Source organism: Balaenoptera musculus, chromosome 19, assembly GCF_009873245.2.
Source record: "Balaenoptera musculus isolate JJ_BM4_2016_0621 chromosome 19, mBalMus1.pri.v3, whole genome shotgun sequence".
NCBI lineage: Eukaryota > Metazoa > Chordata > Mammalia > Artiodactyla > Balaenopteridae > Balaenoptera > Balaenoptera musculus.
The window spans coordinates 3,359,160-3,378,675 of NC_045803.1; the positions used below are offsets into that span (position 1 = coordinate 3,359,160).

The following is a 19,516-nucleotide window of genomic DNA, read 5'->3' on the forward strand; positions in this document are numbered from 1 at the left end:
GATGCCCTTGGTCCCGGCCCGACCGGCCCCCCGGCCGCCCCCCCTGCGGCCGGTCGCCCCGTCCCTCCGGTGGGGGCCGGCGACCGCTCCGTCCCGGCCCCCCCGGCTGCCCCCCACCTCTCCGGGGGTCCCCAGGGGGCTGGGCTGGGCCCCCCCCCAGTCGGCGGGCCGCGGAGCTGGGGGAGGGGGGGCTGGCCCGGGGGGGTCAGGCCCCGGGAGTCAGCATGGCCCGGGGGGGCTGCGCGGCCCCCCCTCCCCAGCCCGTCCCTGGCCGGCCCCCCCCTTCCTGCGCCTCCCCCCGCCGGGGGGGTCTGAGGTGCGGGCCGGCGGATGCTGCAGGCCGAGGTCCCCCCCGCCCCCCCACGCGCCCTCTCTCCTCCGCCTCCTCCTCCTCTCCGCCTCCCCCCGCCACCTCGTCCTTTCTCTCCCGCACGCTGACATCACCATCCGGGGACTCCGGGCCCTTCCCCAAAGTTAACCCTTTCGGAGGGGGGAGGGAGGAGCGGGGGCAGGGGGCGGGCCTGGGAGCTGGAGGGATGGAGAGGAGGTGGGAGGATGCTGGGAGGGATGCAGGGATGCAGGAGAGACGATGGAGGGACAGAGATGCGGAGCAAACACGCAGGGGCTGAGGTGGAGCTACACAAAGGGAGATGAAGTCTGACAGGAGTCAGGGAAAGAGACAGATGGCAAGGGAGATGGAGACCACCAGAAACAGGGATGGGGCAAGAGAGGGAGATGGGGGAACACGCAGGCAGCCAGAGACAGGCAGAGACAGGAGAGATGGGGGGTGGTCAGAGAGACAGGGAGATGGAGAAAAGGAGAGAAGGTGATGGGGAGAGACAGAGATGCAGAAAACCAGAGATAGAAATGGAGAGAGACCGAGATGAAGGGAAAGAGAGTTGGAGAGACAGGGAGTAGGGGGTGGGGGATAGAGGCAGAGAGATATGGAGAGACAGATGCGAAGAGAGATGAACAGAGAAAACAGAGCCAGAGATGGGGAGAGACCCAGAGTAATGGAGGGGAGACCACAGAGAGACAGCAGTGGAGACACAGAGAGATGGGGGAGAGAAATTAACAAAAATAGAGGGATGGGGGCAGAGAGGGGCAAGATGTAAAGGTAAGGCACAGGGGAAGATGGCAGGGGAGGATGGAGGGTCAGAGAGCAGGAGAAAAGTGGGAGAGAGAGATGGAAAGGGACCAGGGGGGAGGAACAAAACAGAGAGACAGGTGGAGGGAGAACTGGAGAGAGACAGAGAGATGTAGAAAGAGAGACTGACAAAGAGAGATAGAGGTGGGGACCACAAAAGATGGGGGATACATACAGGTGAAGGGCTAGATGCTGGGGGGAGATGGGACAGATTGGAGGGGCAGAGAAAAGGGGAGACAGAAGCAGAGAGAGGGAAAGCATTTGGGGAATTGCTGATCCAAGGCTCATCTCTGTTTCCCCAGACCCACAAGCTGCTCACCCAGGCCTCCGTTCCCCACTAGCATCAGGACCCTGTATCCACCCACAGCCCAGGGTGCCGGTTTTTAGATCATCTTGGATCCATACCTCCATTTAGGATCCACGATCCTCCTACAGAGAAACTTCCAGAACCCCTTGAGGTCCCTGTGTGTGTGTTTTTTTTTTTATTTTTTATTTATTATTTATTTATTATTATTATTTTTTTTATTTTTGGCTGTGTTGGGTCTTCGTTTCTGTGTGAGGGCTTTCTCCAGTTGCGGCGAGTGGGGGCCACTCTTCATCGCGGTGCGCGGGCCTCTCACTATCGCGGCCTCTCCTGTTGCGGAGCAGAGTCCAGACGCTCAGGCTCAGTAATTGTGGCTCACGGGCCCAGTTGCTCCGCGGCATGTGGGATCTTCCCAGACCAGGGCCCGAACCCGTGTCCCCTGCATTGGCAGGCAGATTGTCAACCATTGCGCCACCAGGGAAGCCCCCCTGTGTGTTTTTTTAGGCCCCTGTCTATTCTCTGTGCCCACCATTGGATCCCGTAGATCTTCATGTGGGCTCCAATATAATCATATGTCCCACTATAGCTCATCCATGTGCACAGCTAGATTTCCACGTGATCCGGGATTCCCCTGTATCAGACACCCAAAGGTGTTAGGCACCCATTTAATTTCCAAATCACCTATAGAGTGTACCCATGAACCTTAAGTCTCCTAGTCAACCACTTTCATTCCATGAATCTATACTTAGTGCCAAATCTAAGCCAGATACTGTTCCCAGTGTTGAGGGTACAGCAGGGAACCAAATCAACAAAGATCCCTGTCCTATGGAGCTCTCACTGCAGTGGATGAGGCCAGAGATAAACAAGATAAACAATCAAAATATATGGTATGTTGGGAAGTCCCTGGTGGTCCAGCGGTTAGGACTCCGTGCTTCCACTGCAGGGGGCACGGGTTCGATCCCTTTTAGGGGAACTAGGATCCCACAAGCCTCGCAGCCAAAAAACAAAACAAAGAAAACAAAACAAAAAAGCACAAAATATATGGTACGTTACAGAGTCGTGATCAGTGATAAAGAGGAAACTAAAGGAGGGAATGGGGACAGGAAATGTTTATTGAGTAATTTTCTACATGATTTTTTTTAAAAATATTTATTTATTTATTTAGGCTGTGCTGGGTCTTAGTTGCGGCACGTGGGATCTTTGTTGCGGCATGCGGACTCTTAGTTGTGGCATGCATGCGGACTCAGTTGCAGCATTCATGCAGAATCTTGTTTCCTGACAAGGGATTGAACCTGGGCCCCCTGCATTGGGACCATGGAGTCTTACCCACCAGACCACCAGGGAAGTCCCTTTATATGATTTTCACTAGCGTGCCAAGAAAGGCCTCCTCAGTGAAGGGACACTGAAGAAAAATGAGGGTCAGAGCCATGTAGATAAAGTGCCAGGAGCCTTCCAGGCAGAGGAAACAGCAGTGCAAAGGTCCTGTGGCAGGAGTGTGCCCGGTGTGTTACGGGAAGATTGAAGGAGCCAGTGTAGCTGGAGGGGAACAGTGAGAGGAAATGAGGTGAGGAAGCAGATCAAATAGGGCCTTAGATGCAGGGTGACCAGGGAATTCCCTGGTGGTCCAGTGGTTAGAACTCGGCACTTTCACTGCTGGGGCCTGGGTTCGATCCCTGGTCAGGGAACTAAGATCCTGTAAGCCGCGTGGCCACAGAAAAAAAAAAGAAAAAAGAAGCAGGGTGACCACATGTCCTGGTTTTTGTCTGTTATTCTGTAATTATTAATAGGGCCCGTTTTCACTCTCAAGTGTCTTGCTGTGGATGGGAAATTATATGATCATCCTTCTTACAGGTCATTGTAAAAGCTGTGTCTTTTAGAGGGTACCTGGGGAATTTTCATCTAGGCTACCATTATATTAAACATATGTTCATATATGTAATGTTATATACAATTACATGTTATATGTACATATATTATATGGCATTATGTATAATAATATATGTAAATAGTATTATAGCTAGATGGACTTGTACATATGTGTACATAAGTATATTAGGCTGAACAACGGGCCCCCAGAGATGTCCACATCCTAATTCTCAGAACCTGTGAATATGTCACTTACATGGCAAAATGGACTTTGCAGATGTGATTGAACTGAAAATCTTAGATGGGGAGGTTGTCCTGATTATTTGGGTGGGACCTAAATGTAATCACAAGAGTTCTTATGAGGGAGAGGCATGAGGATCAGAGTCAGAGGAGGAGATGGGATAAGGAAAGAAACAGTAGCCAAAATGATGCAGCCACAATACAAAGAAAGTGGGCAGCCTCTAGATGCTGGAAAAGGCCAGGAAACAGATTCTCCCCTGGAGCCTCCAGAAGAAACACAACCGTGGTGACACCTTGAGTTTAACTATTTTAACTCAGTGAGACCCATTCCGGGCTTCTGAACTGTAAGGTTATAAATCTGTGTTGTTTTAAGTTTTTGGTAATTTGTTAACAGCAGCGACAGGAAATGGATACAATTGGGTACCCAGGGGCCCAGACGCCTGTCTGATAGCTATCCTCCTCAGTGCTACACACATACACACACACACACGGCTTATATGTTTGGTCTTCCCATCTCTGTCCAAAAGATCACCGGGCACATCCCAGACCGAGCAGTGTGCTCAATATATCTGCGACTTGTGGGCTCCACCAAAGTTGAGTACAACCTTTTCCTGGAGTGAGAGGGCCTCTTATGGAAGCCTAGAACTAGGATTTCTCTAAGCCCAGCCCAAAGCAAACACCTCCAAAGACCAGGCACATTCCCAGACCTGAGCCCCAAATCTGGTGCAGGGAGGCCTCGAGCCGCCTAAACCACCTTGCCCGGCTTCAAGAATCACCTCCTTTGCACCTGGCAGGACTCAGGGAAGATTCCACGAGGGAGACGCTGGAGGATAAGAGAGGTCCGCACAGGTGCTGCAGGTGGGGGTAACAGGCAGCCTCCTATGACGAAAGGGGAAATTGAGGCCAAGAAGGGGGTGGGACAGGCCAAACTCTGCCTGGGTCAGGTATTAGTGGTGAGAACCCAGGGCTCCAGTAAAAGACGGAATCGGGGCCCAGGTGCAGGGGAAAACACCCCGAGGGTGCGGGGACCCTCGCTACAGGCAACCACGGGGTGGGGCGGGGCCAGGAAGAGGGCGGGGCTTAACGGGGAGCGGCGGTACACGGGCACGGGGGCGGGGTTTAGCTGGGAGAGGGCGAAAGGCCTAGAACAGGGGCGGAGCCTTAAGTGGCGGCGGGGGGCAGAGTTTAGAACTGGGACAGGCTGCGTGGGTGTGGACGGGGTCTAGCCAAGGCGGAGCCAGACCGGGGGCGGGGCCTACACTAGGGCAGGGTGGAGCTTGCAATGAGGAGGAGGGGCTCATTAGGGGCGGGATCCGGGCAGGGGGCGGGGCTTACACAAGAGCGTGAGCGCGAGGGGCGTGGCCTAGGTGAGGGGCCGGGCCGAGGGAAGTGTCCCGCCAGGTGGGAAGGACTTAAGAACCGGGAGAACTAGCCTCACGCCCAGGTACGGCCCTTAGTTGGGTGGCTGCGCCGGGAACTTCCGGGCGAGACCGTGAGTATTTCCGGTAAATATGGCGGCGCCCAGCATAGTCAGGTGCGGGCGGGTTTGTCTTTAGTAGCGGCGGCGACACGAGGCCCGGGAAGGTGAGGTCCGCCCCGCTCAGGCTCCCCTCTTCGGAGAGGAGGGAGGAGACTTGTTGCTAAGAAGACCACAGGGAGGGCTTGTTGCTCTGAAGGCTGGGCAGTGGGGTTGCTAAGAGACGGGAAGGACGGCAGTGGAAATGGAGGAGGGGGTTGCTAGGGACAGTGGGTGGGGCCTGTTGCTAGGGAGGAAGGAGGGACTTGTGACTTTGGGAAGGGTCCTGTTGGTATGAGGGAAGAAAAGAGGGCTGTGGTTAAAGGGGGTGTGGGCAGAGTGGTTTGGGGTCATGGGGGGCCGCGGAGCTCCTCTAAAACGCCACCTTATCAGCAGACCCCCCAGGAATCGACCTGCCAGGACGCCAGAGCTACCTCAGCGGGGACCATCCCCTACCCCAACACATTCTTCCCTTCTTTGAAAACAGCCCATGGCGAACCAAGGCTCCGGGAGCAGTCGCCTTCCCCTGGCGCTGCCCCCAGCCTCCCAGGGTTGCTCGTCAGGGGGCAGCGGCTCCGCCGCGGGCGGCTCCGGCAATCCCCCGCCACCGCGAAACCTCCAAGGCCTGCTGCAGATGGCCATCACGGCGGGCTCTGAAGAGCCAGACCCCCCTCCAGAACCCATGAGTGAGGAGGTAAAGGGTGGGGACCCAAGGAGCTGGGGTGAGGGACGAGGGGACAGATATCTGGGGAGGGGCGGGAGTCCCGCTGTGAAGGCATGGTAGACTGTATTTGTGCTCGATAGGGTTATTGCAGACTGAAGGTCAGATCCCTGGATCCCCGCACTGTGCTGGGAGGCAGAGAGTCTTATGCTAAAAAGAAAAAGCAAGGGCTCTCCAGAGCCAGACAGACATGGATTCAGCATCATACAGCTGTGTGACCTTGGGTATATCACTTCATGTTTCTGAGCGTCGGGTTCTTTAGTAGCAAGTTGATGTTGATGACAAGAATAACAGTGGTACTTCACAGGGTAGTTCTGAGGTTCCAGTTGAAGTAGGGCTCAACACAGCACCTGGCACATAGGTCGTGCTCCTGAAGGCAGCAGGATATTCTCATTAAGAACACAGGCTCTGTGGACAGACCGCTTAGGTTTGACTTAAGGCTTTGTGGATGGCTGACTATGTGACCTTGGGCAAGTCGCACTTTTCCGTGCCTCCATTTTGTCATCTGTGAAGTGGGAATAACAGTAATCCTTAACCATGGAAGGTTGTTTCGGAGATTAATAGCAATATTTGTTATACATGATGTTTAGTTGGCGATGACAATTACAGTATACAAAATATGGTGCTAATTCAGTTACATCCATGATGTCATTGAACCTCTAGGACCATGAGGTAGGCAACAGGCACAGAAAGATTAACATCTTGCCCAAATTTATCCAGGACAGTGACCACGGAGCCTGGCCAAAAAACAAAAAACCAGCGGCCAGTTTTCAGCGCTTATCTTATTTGACCTACTAGCAGCATTTGATTACTACCCCGTCCCCTTGAGTTCTTTCTTCATTTGGCATCTGGAACAACATGGTTTTCTGCTTTTCATCCCGCTCACTGGCTCTTCTTCCCCGTCTCCTCTGTTGGTTCGTCCTCATTCCCCAGCCTCTTAACCATGGAGCACACCAGGACTCTCTCTTCTACCCTCACTTCCTGTGTGATCTCATGTTGACGTTTTCCTCTGATGATTCTCAAATTTATATCTCTAGGCCAGTGGTGCTCTCCTGGGGGGGCAGTTTTAACCACGTTTGGCAATGGGTGGAAACATTTCTTGTTGTCGCAAATTGGTGGGGTTGGGGGGGTGGGAGGTGGGGGCAGTGCTACTGGCGTCTGGTGGGTGGAAGCCAGGGGTGTTGCTCTACATCCTACGGTGCACAGGACGACCCCCACCGCAGGACAATCCAGCTCAAAGTGTCAGCAGAGTCGAGGTTGAGAAATCCTCGAGGTTGAGATCAAGGCTGGACCTCCTCCCTGAACTTCAGGCAGCGTACTCAACATTTGGCCTCGGGTGTGTCATGGATCCCTCAAACTTAACAAGTTCAGAAATGAGCTCTAATCTCTACTCCTCTCACTCCGCAGCTGCTTCTCTTGCAGTCTTCCCCACCTCCTTCTAGTTGTTCAGGACAAAAACCTAGGTGTCCCTGACCCCTTGTTTTCTCTCACGCCACACAGCCAGTCTCTCCATAGATCTAGCGCCTAGAAAAGAGTCTGTCAGTAGAGAAGGTGCCCGGTAGGTATGTGTTGATTGAAGGACACTCAGCTCTCAGATGTTGGCTGTTATTATTATTATTTTTTTTATTTTTATTTTTTATTTTTTATTTTAATTTATTTATTTATTTTATTTATTTTATTTTTGGCTGTGTTGGGTCTTCGTTTCTGTGCGAGGGCTTTCTCTAGTTGTGGCAAGCGGGGGCCACTCTTCATCGCAGTGCGCGGGCCTCTCACTGTCGCGGCCTCTCTTGTTGCGGAGCACAGGCTCCAGACGCGCAGGCTCAGTAGTTGTGGCTCACGGGCCCAGTTGCTCCGCGGCATGTGGGATCTTCCCAGACCAGGGCTCGAACCCGTGTCCCCTGCATTGGCAGGCGGATTCTCAACCACTGCACCACCAGGGAAGCCCTGGCTGTTATTACTAATGACTGTTATTCCTGAGTTGATTATTGATGAGGTTTGCTTCTTTCCCCCGCCCTCCCGCTCCGCCTCACCCCCCAGAGGCGCCAGTGGCTGCAGGAGGCCATGTCAGCTGCCTTCCGGGGCCAGCGGGAAGAGGTGGAGCAGATGAAGAACTGCCTCCGAGTGCTGTCCCAGCCCACGCCCCCCTCAGCTGGTGAGGCTGAACTGGCTGCCGACCAGCAAGAGCGCGAGGGGGCCCTGGAGCTGCTGGCCGACCTGTGCGAGAACATGGACAACGCTGCAGGTACCGCCGGGCCCGCTCCAGCCTGCCGCCAGCCTCCAGGGCCCTGTCCCTCTGCCTTCCGGTCCCCCTTCTGTCTCTTGCCTCCTCCTCCTCAGCCCTGGGTCCTGCTGCAGCCCAGCCCTTGTCCTTTGTCTCAGGGACCACACAGCCAGCCTCCTCCCAGCCTCCCAGCCTCACCCCTCCAGTCTGGCTCCGACTCAGGCCCCAGGTGAGACTGCCCTGTCCCTCCCTGCTTGGTCCGCTTGCCATCAGGAGCAGCGATGGCGCCAGGTTCAGTCCACCACCTCCCTGATGCTCTGAGACTGACCATTTCACCCTAGTCTGCTGGGAGTCCATTGCCACTCCCTAGAGTAAGAGACAGGAGGTGGTCCTGGATGCGGTAGTCAGAGAAGGCCTCCCCGAGGAGTGACATTTGATCAGAGACCTGAAGTGAGGGCGTGAGTCATGGGATTGGCTCTGGAAAAAGCATTCCAGGCAGAGGGAATGACCAGTGCAAAGGCCCTGAGGTGGGAACTTGCCTGGCCTGTGTGGGAACAGCAGTGAAGCCAGCAGAGTGAGTGAGGGACGAGGACTAGGAAGTGACGCTGGGCATACAGGGGCTCACGGGCCAAGGTTGGCGCTGTGGGTTTTATTTTAAATGCCAAGAAGCCAGTAGAAGGATGAGTGGTCACTTCCACTTGGAGGGGTGTGGTGTGGTCGTTGATGGTGTGGATTTGTCTGTTCCGGACATTTTAGGTACATGGAATAGTAGAATATGTCACCTTTTGTGACTGGCTTCCTTCACTGAAGGTGATGTTTTCAAGGTTCTTCCATGTCGTAGCTGTATCAGAACTTTCTTACTTTTTGTGGCTGACTGAGATGCCAGTGTGTGGATGGGCTACATGTTGTTTATTCGTTCATCAGTTGACGGGCATTTGGGTCACTTCCCCCTTTGGTTATAGTAAATAACGCTGCTGTAAACACTGGTGTACAAGCATGTGTTCAAGTTTCTGCTTTCGATGCTTTTAGATATATATGTAAGAGTTGTCACAGGGTGACTCTGTATTTAACTTTTTGAAGAACTGCCAAGCTCACCAATACAGGAAACAGGTGGTAGGCTATAGTTTGCGGACTTCTAGTGTGTTGTTTTCTTCTCCCACAGGGGATGTTCTGATTGTCACAAAGACTGGGGGTCAGAGCTGGAATTTAGTGGTCTGGAGCCTGGGACCCTGACCCTCCAATGCTGACATTGTTGAGACACACTGGCCTTGGACAGACCCCCAGTTGGGTGCTTAGAGAGAGCCAGCCCTTGGAGGCAGGCTCCCCTCAGCCTCACCTGGTGTATTTGTCCAGTTGGGCTGCCGTAACAAAGCACCACAGACTGGGGACTTAAACAACAGAAACCTCCTCTCACAGTTCTGGAGGCTGGAAGTCCGAGGGTTGATTTCATCTGAGGCCCCTCTCCTTGGCTTGTATATGGGGGCCTTCTCGCTCTGTCCTCATGTGGTCTTCCCTCTGTGCATGTCTGTGTCCTAATCTCCTCTTTTTTATAAGGCCCCCAGTCATATTGGATTAGGGCCCCATCCCATGACACCGTTTCACTTCAATCACCTCTTTAAAGCCCTGTCTCCAGATAGAGACATATTTTGAGGCCCTGGGGGTTCAGGCTTCAATGTAAATCTGGGGGGACACAGCTCAGCCCATCACCCCTGGCCCGTCTGCTCCCCTCTCTCCACACAGACTTCTGCCAGCTGTCCGGCATGCACCTGCTGGTGGGCCGCTACCTGGAGGCGGGGCCTGCGGGGCTGCGGTGGCGGGCGGCGCAGCTCATCGGCACGTGCAGCCAGAACGTGGCAGCCATCCAGGAGCAGGTGCTGGGCCTTGGCGCACTGCGCAAGCTGCTGCGCCTGCTGGATCGGGACCCCTGCGACGCCGTGCGCGTCAAGGCCCTCTTCGCCATCTCCTGTGAGTGTCCCGGGGGCTGCCGGGGAGGGGCTCGGGTCCCTAGGGCCGGTGCCAGCTTCCGGATCTGCTTCGGGGCAGAGGGAGAGGGGCCTCGTGTGTTCGTTTATCCCCAGTACCTGCCGGGGCTCTGCTGGGTGCTGGGAACAGAGCGGTGAGCTTGCCACGCCCGCCGCTGGTCAGAGAGCCAGAGCCTCACAACACGGGACGAGGCCCAGCTTGAGTGCTTTTAGGCCCCTCAGGGCTCTCAGTCTTGGCACTGTTGACATTTGGGGCCCCGATCACTCCTTGTCATGGGGGGGTCCTCTCGGGGGCTGCTTGAGTGTCATCACAACTCAAGCCGGGCAGCCAGCTTCTCCCAGAAAATGCAATCCAGGATGCCAGGCAGGAGCTACAGGAACGATCAATTCAATGCCCTTTATCTTTTTTTTTTTTTCCTCTTTTTTGGTACCTCTTAAAACCCACCCCTGTCTTGTCCCTCCCCGCTTCCCTCTCCTCACTAGTAATCACTAGTTTGTTCTCTACATCTGTGAGTCTGCTTCTTTTTTGTTATATTCAATAATTTGTTTTATTTCAAAAAAAAATTTGTTTTATTTTATTTTTTAAAAAGTATTTTATTTATTTATTTGGTTGTACCGGGTCTTAGTTGTGGCATGCGAACTCTTAGTTGCAGCATGCGTGTGGGCTCTAGTTCCCTGACCAGGGATCGAACCCAGGCCCCCTGCATGGGGAGCACAGAGTCTTAACCACTGCGCCACCAGGGAAGTCCCTCAATAGTTTGTTTTATTTTTTAGATTCCACATATAAGTGATAACATACCATATTTGTCTTTCTCTGTCTGACTTATTTCACTGAGCATAATACCTCCAAGTCCATCCATGTTGTTGCAAATGACAAAATTTCATTTTTTTCTTATGGCTGAGGCCTTTTATTTTTATTTATTTATTTTAAAAATTTATTTATTTTATTTATTTTTATTTTTGGCTGTGTTGGGTCTTCGTTGCTGCGCGCAGGCTTTCTCTAGTTGTGGCGAGCGGGGGCTGCTCTTCCATGCGGTGCGCAGGCTTCTCATTGCGGTGGCTTCTCTTGTGGCAGAGCACGGGCTCTAGGTGCTCAGGCTTCAGTAGTTGTGGCACACAGGCTTAGTTGCTCCGCGGCATGTGGGATCTTCCCGGACCAGGGCTCAAACCCGTGTCCTCTGCATTGGCAGGCGGATTCTTAACCACTGCGCCAACAGGGAAGCCCGAGGCCTTTTATATTTTTAAAAACTGATGTAAAATTCACATAACTATTTTTTTTTTTAATAAGACATAAATCTTTTTTTTTTTAAAGACTTTTTTTTTTAAAGGAATTCCTTTATTTTTATTATTTATTTATTTATTTATTTATTTATGGCTGTGTTGGGTCTTCGTTTCTGTGCGAGGGCTTTCTCCAGTTGCGGCAAGCGGGGACCGCTCTTCATCACGGTGCGCGGGCCTCTCACTATCGCGGCCTCTCTTGTTGCGGAGCACAAGCTTCAGATGCGCAGGCTCAGTAGTTGTGGCTCACGGGCCCAGTTGCTCCTTGGCATGTGGGATCTTCCCAGACCAGGGCTCGAACCCGTGTCCCCTGCATTAGCAGGCAGATTCTCAACCACTGCGCCACCAGGGAAGCCCCACATAACTATTTTAAAGTGTACAATTCAGTGGCATCTGTCTTCTTTTTTGGGGGGGTGGGCACGGCTGCAGGGTATGCCATCGTGTGGCAGCTACCATTTGGAAAGTGCTTAGGACAGGCCAGCCCTGGTGCTACGAGCCCTTTGCTTGGTCGGTCTCCTGACTGCTCCTGCCGCCCGCTGCATGGAGGCTCACAGAGGTTCACCCTCCGGCCCGAGACCAGGAGAAGGCCAGCTGGAGGAGTGTGTGAGAGCTGCGGAGGAGGTGGGTGGGGGAGCCCCCGGGGAGATGCATCTCCAGGCCACTGGCACCTGGTGGGCTCAGGCCAGGGTTGCTGCCCCCACGACACAGAATGACCTGTACCCACGTGTCAGCTCTGCCCAGTGGCGAGGCCCTGGAGTGAAGGGAAGTGGTTGCCCCTGGACACGTCGTGAAGGCAGAGCCAGTGGGCTGTGCCTGCCGAGCGGACGTGGAGGGTCGTCATGTCTTCCCCTCACCATCCGCCTGTCCTTTTTTTTATTTTTTAAATTGAGTAATGTTTTGTTTAACCCCATATATCCAAATTATTATCATTTCAGCCCATCATTATGTGGAGTATTAATGAGATATTTTACATCTTTTTTTTTTCACTCTACGTCTGTGAAACCCGGTGTACCTCCTACATGTAAAGCACGTCTCACCTCAGGCTGTATTTTCAGCGGTCGGTGTGGAGTGTGGTTCTAGTGAGGGGACGAAGTTGTGCTTAATGGGAACATGCTGTACCGCTGCTTCACTTTTTTACCCTAAACTGAAATAAAATAAACTCAAATGAGATTAACAACTCAGGTCCTCAGTGGCACTTGCCACATGTCAGGGATTTACTGGCCACGGGTTTCTGGGGGCTCCCATCTATCCTGGCCTAGACCCTGCCCAAGTGGGCGCCTCCTTGGTGTTGCACCCCTCAGGCTGGTTCTGTCATACTCGGAGGCCTTCCACGGTGCCTGTCACCCTCACGAAGTAGTCTGGCTCTCTGGGTCTTAGTTGCCTCATCAGTAAAATGGGATTCCTAGAGCACTCACCTCCTAGGGTGGTTTTGAGGATTAAAAAGAGATAATGTTCCCATCAATGGATGGATGGATTAAAAAAACGTGGCTTATTCATACAATGGGATACTATTCAACCATTAAAAGGAATGAAATATTGATTCATGCTGTAACCTGGACGAGCCTAGAAAACATGCTGAGTGAAAGAAGCCAACCACAGAAGAGCACATAGTGTTTGATTCCATTTATATGAAATGTCCGGAAGAGACAAATTCATAGATATGGAAAGCGGATTAGTGGTTGCCAGTTGGGGGAGGGACCGCTAACAGGTATGGGGCTTCTTTTGGGAGTGATGAAAATATTCAGGAGTTAGATAGTTATGGTAAGCCAACCTTGTGAATATACTAAAAACCACTGAATTGTATACTTTAAAAAGGTAAATTGTACAGACTGTGGAATTATATCGCAATTAAAAATAATTTTTTTTTAAAGTACTCTGCTCTTTTTTTAAAAAAATAAATTTATTTATTTATTTATTTTTGGCTGCCTTGGGTCTTCGTTGCTGCGCGCGGGCTTTCTCTAGTTGCGGCGAGCGGGGGCTACTCTTCGTTGCGGTGTGTGGGCTTCTCGTTGAGGTGGTTTCTCTTGTTGTGGAGCACAGGCTCTAGGCGTGTGGGCTTCAGTAGTTGTGGCACACGGGCTCAGTAGTTGTGGCTCGCGGGCTGTAGAGCACAGGCTCAGTAGTTGTGGCACATGGGCTTAGTTGCTCCGCGGCATGTGGGATCTTCCTGGACCAGGGCTTGAACCCGTGTCCCCTGCATTGGCAGGTGGATTCTTAACCACTGCACCACCAGGGAAGTCTCTAAATTAAAAATACTTAAAGGTAATGCTTGCGAAGCATGGGCCCATAGAAATCGATGATGATGAGGATGGTGATGATAAGGATGGTGATGACACTGATGACGATATTGGTGGTAATGATGGTGATGAAGGTGATGGTCTTGATGGTGATGATTGTGGTGTTTATGGTGGTGATGGTAGTGGTGATGATGGTGGGTGATGATGATCATGGTGATGGTGGTGGGTGATGATGGTGGTGATGGTGATGATACTGATGACGATATTGGTGATGATGGTGATGAAGGTGATGGTCTTGATGGTGATAATTGTGGTGTTTATGGTGGTGATGGTAGTGGTAATGATGGTAATGATGATACTGGTGATGATGGTGGTGATGGTAATGATGATGGTGGGTGATGATGGTAGTGGTGATAATGGTGATGATGCTGATGGTGATTACTGGGGATGGTGATGGTCACGGTGATGATGGTGATGATGATGAGTGTGGTGTTTATGGTGGTGATGGTAGTGGTGATGATGGTAATGATGATGATATTGGTGGTGATGATGGTGGGTGGTGACAGTAATGATGGTGGTGATGATGGTGATGGTGAGATAATGGTGACGATAATGGTGGCAGTGGTGACTGTCACCTCAAGGCCCTGCCTTCCCCCCTCCCCAGGCCTGGTCCGGGAGCAGGAGGCTGGGCTGCTGCAGTTCCTCCGCCTGGACGGCTTCTCTGTGTTGATGCGGGCCATGCAGCAGCAGGTGCAAAAGCTCAAGGTCAAGTCGGCGTTCCTGCTGCAGAACCTGCTGGTGGGCCACCCTGAACACAAAGGTGGGGTGGCCAGGGCAGGGAGCTGGGATGGTTCCTGGCGGGGAGTGCACGGGGGAAGGGACTGCCCCTCTGACCCCGTGGCCCTTCCCCAGGGACCCTGTGCTCCATGGGCATGGTCCAGCAGCTGGTGGCCCTCGTCCGGACAGAACACAGCCCCTTCCATGAGCACGTGCTTGGAGCCCTGTGCAGGTGCGCTGGGGCCCAAAAGGACTGGCCCTCCATGGGGGCTAAAGGGTTTAGGGTCAGAGAAGAGTGGGAACCACAGCGCTGGCCCTCCCTGAGCCTCAGTTTCCTCACCTTTGGGGGCTGCCGCAGCGGCCTGGGGAGGAGGGGGAGAGTCTTTCTTACACTCATACTCCCCCATCCCCCACACAAAGTACAAGCAGATTGGAGTCTTAAAACACGACGGAACGGAGAAGCTGGACAGGCAGGCAGCAGCTCTCACGTGTGGAGGCGGCTCCAGGCCGGGCACTGTGCTGAGTGCACAAAATCCCTGGGGCGGGGCGGGGACAGGAGTGAAGTCCACGTTGCAGGTGGGGAAACTGAGGCCCAGTGTGGGAGAGCGGCTTGCCCAGGCTCCCGTGGTTCGGGGTGCTGTGCAGAGCCAGGTCCCAAGGACTGCTCTCCTGTGCGCGCAGCTTGGTGACGGACTTCCCCCAGGGTGTGCGGGAGTGCCGGGAGCCCGAGCTGGGCCTGGAGGAGCTTCTGCGGCACCGGTGCCAGCTGCTGCAGCAGCACGAGGAGTACCAGGTACTGCTGACGGGGGCGGGGGGTGGGGGCGGGGGCGCTGGCCCGGGGGACCCACCCGTGTTTTGCGGGAGGGGCTAGCCTGGTGCCTGCCTTCTGCGTCTCTGTGGTCTCTTCGCCCACGCTTTTGTTTACATCCTCTTTGCAATTCATGTGTTTCTCTAGTCATCATTCAGCAAACATTTATTGCCCCCCCTCCCATGTGCCTCGTGCTGTGTTAGCACTGGGGGGATTGCAAGGAGAACCAGAAGCTCGGGGTTTTGAGAGTTAAAGAGTTAACGAATTCATTTAATTTTTTTTTTTTTTTTTGGCCATGACTCACAGCTTGCGGGATCTTAGTTCCCCAAGCAGGGATGGAACCTGTAACCCCTGCAGTGGAAGCATGGAGTCCTAACCACTGGACCGCCAGGGAATTCCCCCAAACTCATCTAATTATTATCCAAATTATTTAATATTGTTGTTTATATCATATCATTCAAATATTTAAGTATTTGTTAGATTGATAAATAAGTAAATGATAAATAGCAACAAATTAAATATTTGATTAAATAGGTAACTAATATGTGATAAATAATTCATTAGCTATTTAATTAGATAAAGGGTAACAAGTGATAAATAACAAGCAATAAATAATTCACTAAATAGTTAAATAGATAAGTAACAAGTGATAACAAATAACTCATTAGATATTAATTATATAGATATTGAGTAACAAGTGATAAATAACAACTCAGATATTTAAATAGATAAGTAACAAATAAGTGATAAAGAGCAACTAATTACATATTCAGTAGTTATTTAATTATTTAAAGGATTAAGTGATTTAGTTAACTTTACTTAAGTAATTTATCCAGCCATTATAGTACTGCCCAGACGCTGGTGCTTCAGCAGAGCTGGACACAGCAAACGTGCCAGCTTCTTGGGACTTCCATTCTGCTGAGATCATTCCTCTGTGGACACTATCAGGTGTTTACAGAAGGGTGCTGGGCACTGGGTGTGAGGAGCGGGGGTGACTGGGAGAGGCACAGTGCCCGCCCCCAGGTGCTCGCCCCCTGACCTTGTCACGGGAACCCGTGGAGATTTGTGCCCGTGGGGGGCAGGGGAAGGCCTGGCCCTCGTCCGGCCTGTGGTTTTAGCCGTCCTTGCTTGATGTATCCATGTGTTTGTTCCCTGAGCCTCTGGTGTGCCAGATCCTGGTACCAGACCATGAGACCAACCTGGTGAGGGAAGCCTCGTGTGAACCGGCCAACATGCCATTTTTTTTTATTTTCAAAACAAATTTTAACAGCTTTATTGAGGTATAATTTACCTATATTGAAAGTGTGCAATGTGAGAAGTTTTACATATGTATACAGCTGTGGAAACCTTCATTTTTCCATCAGGGGCAGGTCACCCATGTGCCAGGTCCCAACTTGAGCACTGGAGATTTGGTGAGGAGCAAAGGGATACAGCCTTGGTTCTCATGGGGCTCATAGGGTAACAGATAAAAATGTAGACAAACATACACACAAATATATATTTACAGATACATACATATCTATCTATCTATACACACACATGTGTAATATGTATCTGTATATAATTTAACATATACTGTTGTGTATAATATGACATGAGAAAGTTAGAACTACAGTGAGGAAAAATTAAACCAGTGAGGGGTTAGAGAATGGTGGGCTGTGATATTTTAGGTAAGGTGGTGCATTTGTTTCCTAGAGCTGCTGTAACAGAGTACCACACACTGGCTGGCTTAACACAGAAATGTATTCTCTCACAGTTCTGGGGAACAGAAGTCTGAAGTCAAGGTGTCAGCAAGACCATGCTCCCTCTGAAGGTTCTAGGGAAGAATCTTTCCTTGTCTCTTCCAGCTTCTAGTAGTTGCTGGCAGTCCTTGACGTTCCTTGGCTTATGGATACATCTGTCACTCTGATTTCTGCCTCTGTTTTCACATGGCCTTCTTTCTCCCCTATGTGTCTGTCTTAGAACTCTTTCCAGATATGTAAATAGAGGTGTGCTTTAATTTCAGTGTAATTCAATATTATAATTGCATAGTATTCTCTAAGGTGACTACATCATGATTTAGCCAGTCCTCTTTTGTAGGTATTTTTGTGGGCCCTGTGTAGAGTTAAATTAATTGGTGCTTTTTGAATAGGCCCCATAGTCATGTGGTTCAGAATTCAAGATGCATGAGAGGATAAACAGTGAAAAGTCTCCCTCCTACCCCATTCCTATCTACCCAGTTCTTCCTGTGGCCTTCCTAAGATCGTCTGTGCACATACAAGGAAATGTACATATCATTTCTCTTCCTCTTCCTCTCTTCATTTTGTGTAAATTCAGCCTATTCTGACCACTATTCTGCTCTTGCCGTATTCCCTTTCATAACATCTCCACGAGTGTGTTTCCTGTTGGTGCCTATGGCTCTATCCTCTTGGAGTTTGTTTCCACTCTTTCACTACTATCAACTCTGTTAAAAGAATAACCTTTTACACATGTAACTTTAGGAGTATGTCTATAGAACAATTTCTAGAAAGGGGAAGGCTGGGTTAAGGTAGGTTAAAGATGAAGTTACAGGGTTTAAGCGCCATGTCCTTAGCTGTTGCCAAGTTGTTCTCCATAGAAGTTGAACCAGTCGACACTGCAGCCATGAGGGTGCTCAACTTTCCCACATGCTGGCCGGGATAGGGTGCCTCAAGACATTTGACCTTTCTTCAAGCTTTTTCCTCAAGCCATTTGACCTTTCTTCAAGCTTATTGGTGAAAAGCAGTATTCCAGTCCAATTTATGTTTGCATTTTTCCCGTGAGCGAAGTTGGGCATCTTTTTCCTTTTTCTGTGAACTACTCATTCATATCCTTCGCCCATTTATCTAATGAGTGGTGGTTTTGCAACTGATTCATTAAAGCTCTATTTTTTAAAAAAATTTATTTATTTATTTATTTATTTTTGGCTGCGTTGGGTCTTCGTTGCTGCCTGCGGGCTTTTTCTCTAGTTGGAGCGAGCGGGGGTACTCTCTGTTGCGGTGCGCGGGCTCCTCATTGCGGTGGCTTCTCTTGTTGCAGAGCACCGGCTCTAGGCGCGCGGGCTTCAGTAGTTGTGGCTCACGGGCTCTAGAGCGCAGTCTCAGTAGTTGTGGCGCACGGGCTTAGTTGCTCCGCGGCATGTGGGATGTTCCCGGACCAGGGCTCGAACCCGTGTCCCCTGCACTGGCAGGCGGATTCTTTTTTAATTTTTATTTTTATTTATTTATTTATTTATTTATTTATCTATGGCTGTGTTGGGTCTTCATTTCTGTGCGAGGGCTTTCTCTAGTTGCGGCAAGTGGGGGCCACTCTTCATCGTGGTGCGTGGGCCTCTCATTATCGCGGCCTGTCTTGTTGCGGAGCACAGGCTCCAGACGCGCAGGTTCAGCAATTGTGGCTCACGGGCCCAGCCGCTCCGCGGCATGCGGGATCCTCCCAGACCAGGGCCCGAACCCGTGTCCCCTGCACTGGCAGGCAGACTCCCAACCACCGCACCACCATGGAAGCCCGGCAGGCGGATTCTTAACCACTGCGTCACCAGGGAAGCCCCCATTAAAGCTGTTGAAGTATAAAGCATGTTAGCCGTTTGTGATGAGTTGCAAATATTTTTCACCCCAAATTGTTGTTTTTCTTTCACTTTTGTTTCTGCATCTTTTTGCTATGCAGATACCTTTTATGTTTATGTGGTCCAATCTATCAGTGCTTCTTTCTTGGTCTCTGGAGTTTGTATCCATGGAAGGGGTTTTAAGTAGGGATTAATCGAGGTTGGTCATTTCTGGGAGTTAGGAAAAGCTGGAGGGGGCTGATGTGAGGACAGACCAGTGGGGTGAGACTGGAAGCTTCTGGGGTGGTGGGTGGGAGGGAAGAGGAGCCGTTTCTGCGGGCAAAGCTGGTGAAGGCAGGGGGTGGCCTCTGCACTCAGGGCTCCCAATCTCACACCCCAATCCAGGAGGAGCTGGAGTTCTGCGAAAAGTTGCTACAGACCTGTTTCTCCACCCCGACGGACGACATCATGGATCGGTGAAACCCGGTGGCTTCTCTTCCTCTCTTTGTGGGAACCCCAGGCCTCCTGACTCCCCCTCACCCACGAGGCCCTCTCCCAAAGGAGAGCAGTTGTCCCTTGTTGGTGCCGGGGCGTGTCAGCCCGTCTCTTCTCAGCCCTCAGGAGGGGCGCTGAAAAAGGCACTGGCTCCTTGGACCCCACCTCTCGCGCACTCTCACTCCCTTCCCCCTTCTCGTGTCCACACTGGTCTTCCAGTAAAGGTGTTTCTCCTCCACCACCTCCTTCACTGCCACCTTTGTCACCTCCCCTGGAGAGTGCCTTGGTTGGGGAGGAGGGGCACGATCTTAGGGGACGTGGGGAGCCATGGAGGGAACAGCAGCGGGCGGAACCTGGGAATAATAAAAGTGTTGCTATCTAAA

The 19,516-nt window shown here is 51.6% G+C and overlaps 1 protein-coding gene across 5 annotated transcripts; it reads left to right on the forward strand.

The window, feature by feature from the left end:
- The first annotated feature begins 4,931 nt into the window (after positions 1–4,931).
- Positions 4,932–19,516, forward strand: HSPBP1 (HSPA (Hsp70) binding protein 1). Of its 5 annotated transcripts, none has more exons than XM_036834466.1 (8): positions 4,932–5,001; positions 5,561–5,767; positions 7,832–8,036; positions 9,756–9,980; positions 14,177–14,332; positions 14,425–14,521; positions 14,971–15,082; positions 19,044–19,512. In XM_036834466.1, the coding sequence occupies exons 2-8, from the start codon at positions 5,564–5,566 to the stop codon at positions 19,116–19,118; spliced, it is 1,074 nt and encodes a 357-aa protein (XP_036690361.1). In that variant the 5' UTR covers positions 4,932–5,001; positions 5,561–5,563; the 3' UTR covers positions 19,119–19,512. The 5 variants fall into 5 exon arrangements, with proteins under 5 accessions (XP_036690361.1, XP_036690359.1, XP_036690358.1 ...); XM_036834464.1 differs by having other exon boundaries at positions 4,952–5,049; XM_036834463.1 differs by having other exon boundaries at positions 4,967–5,062.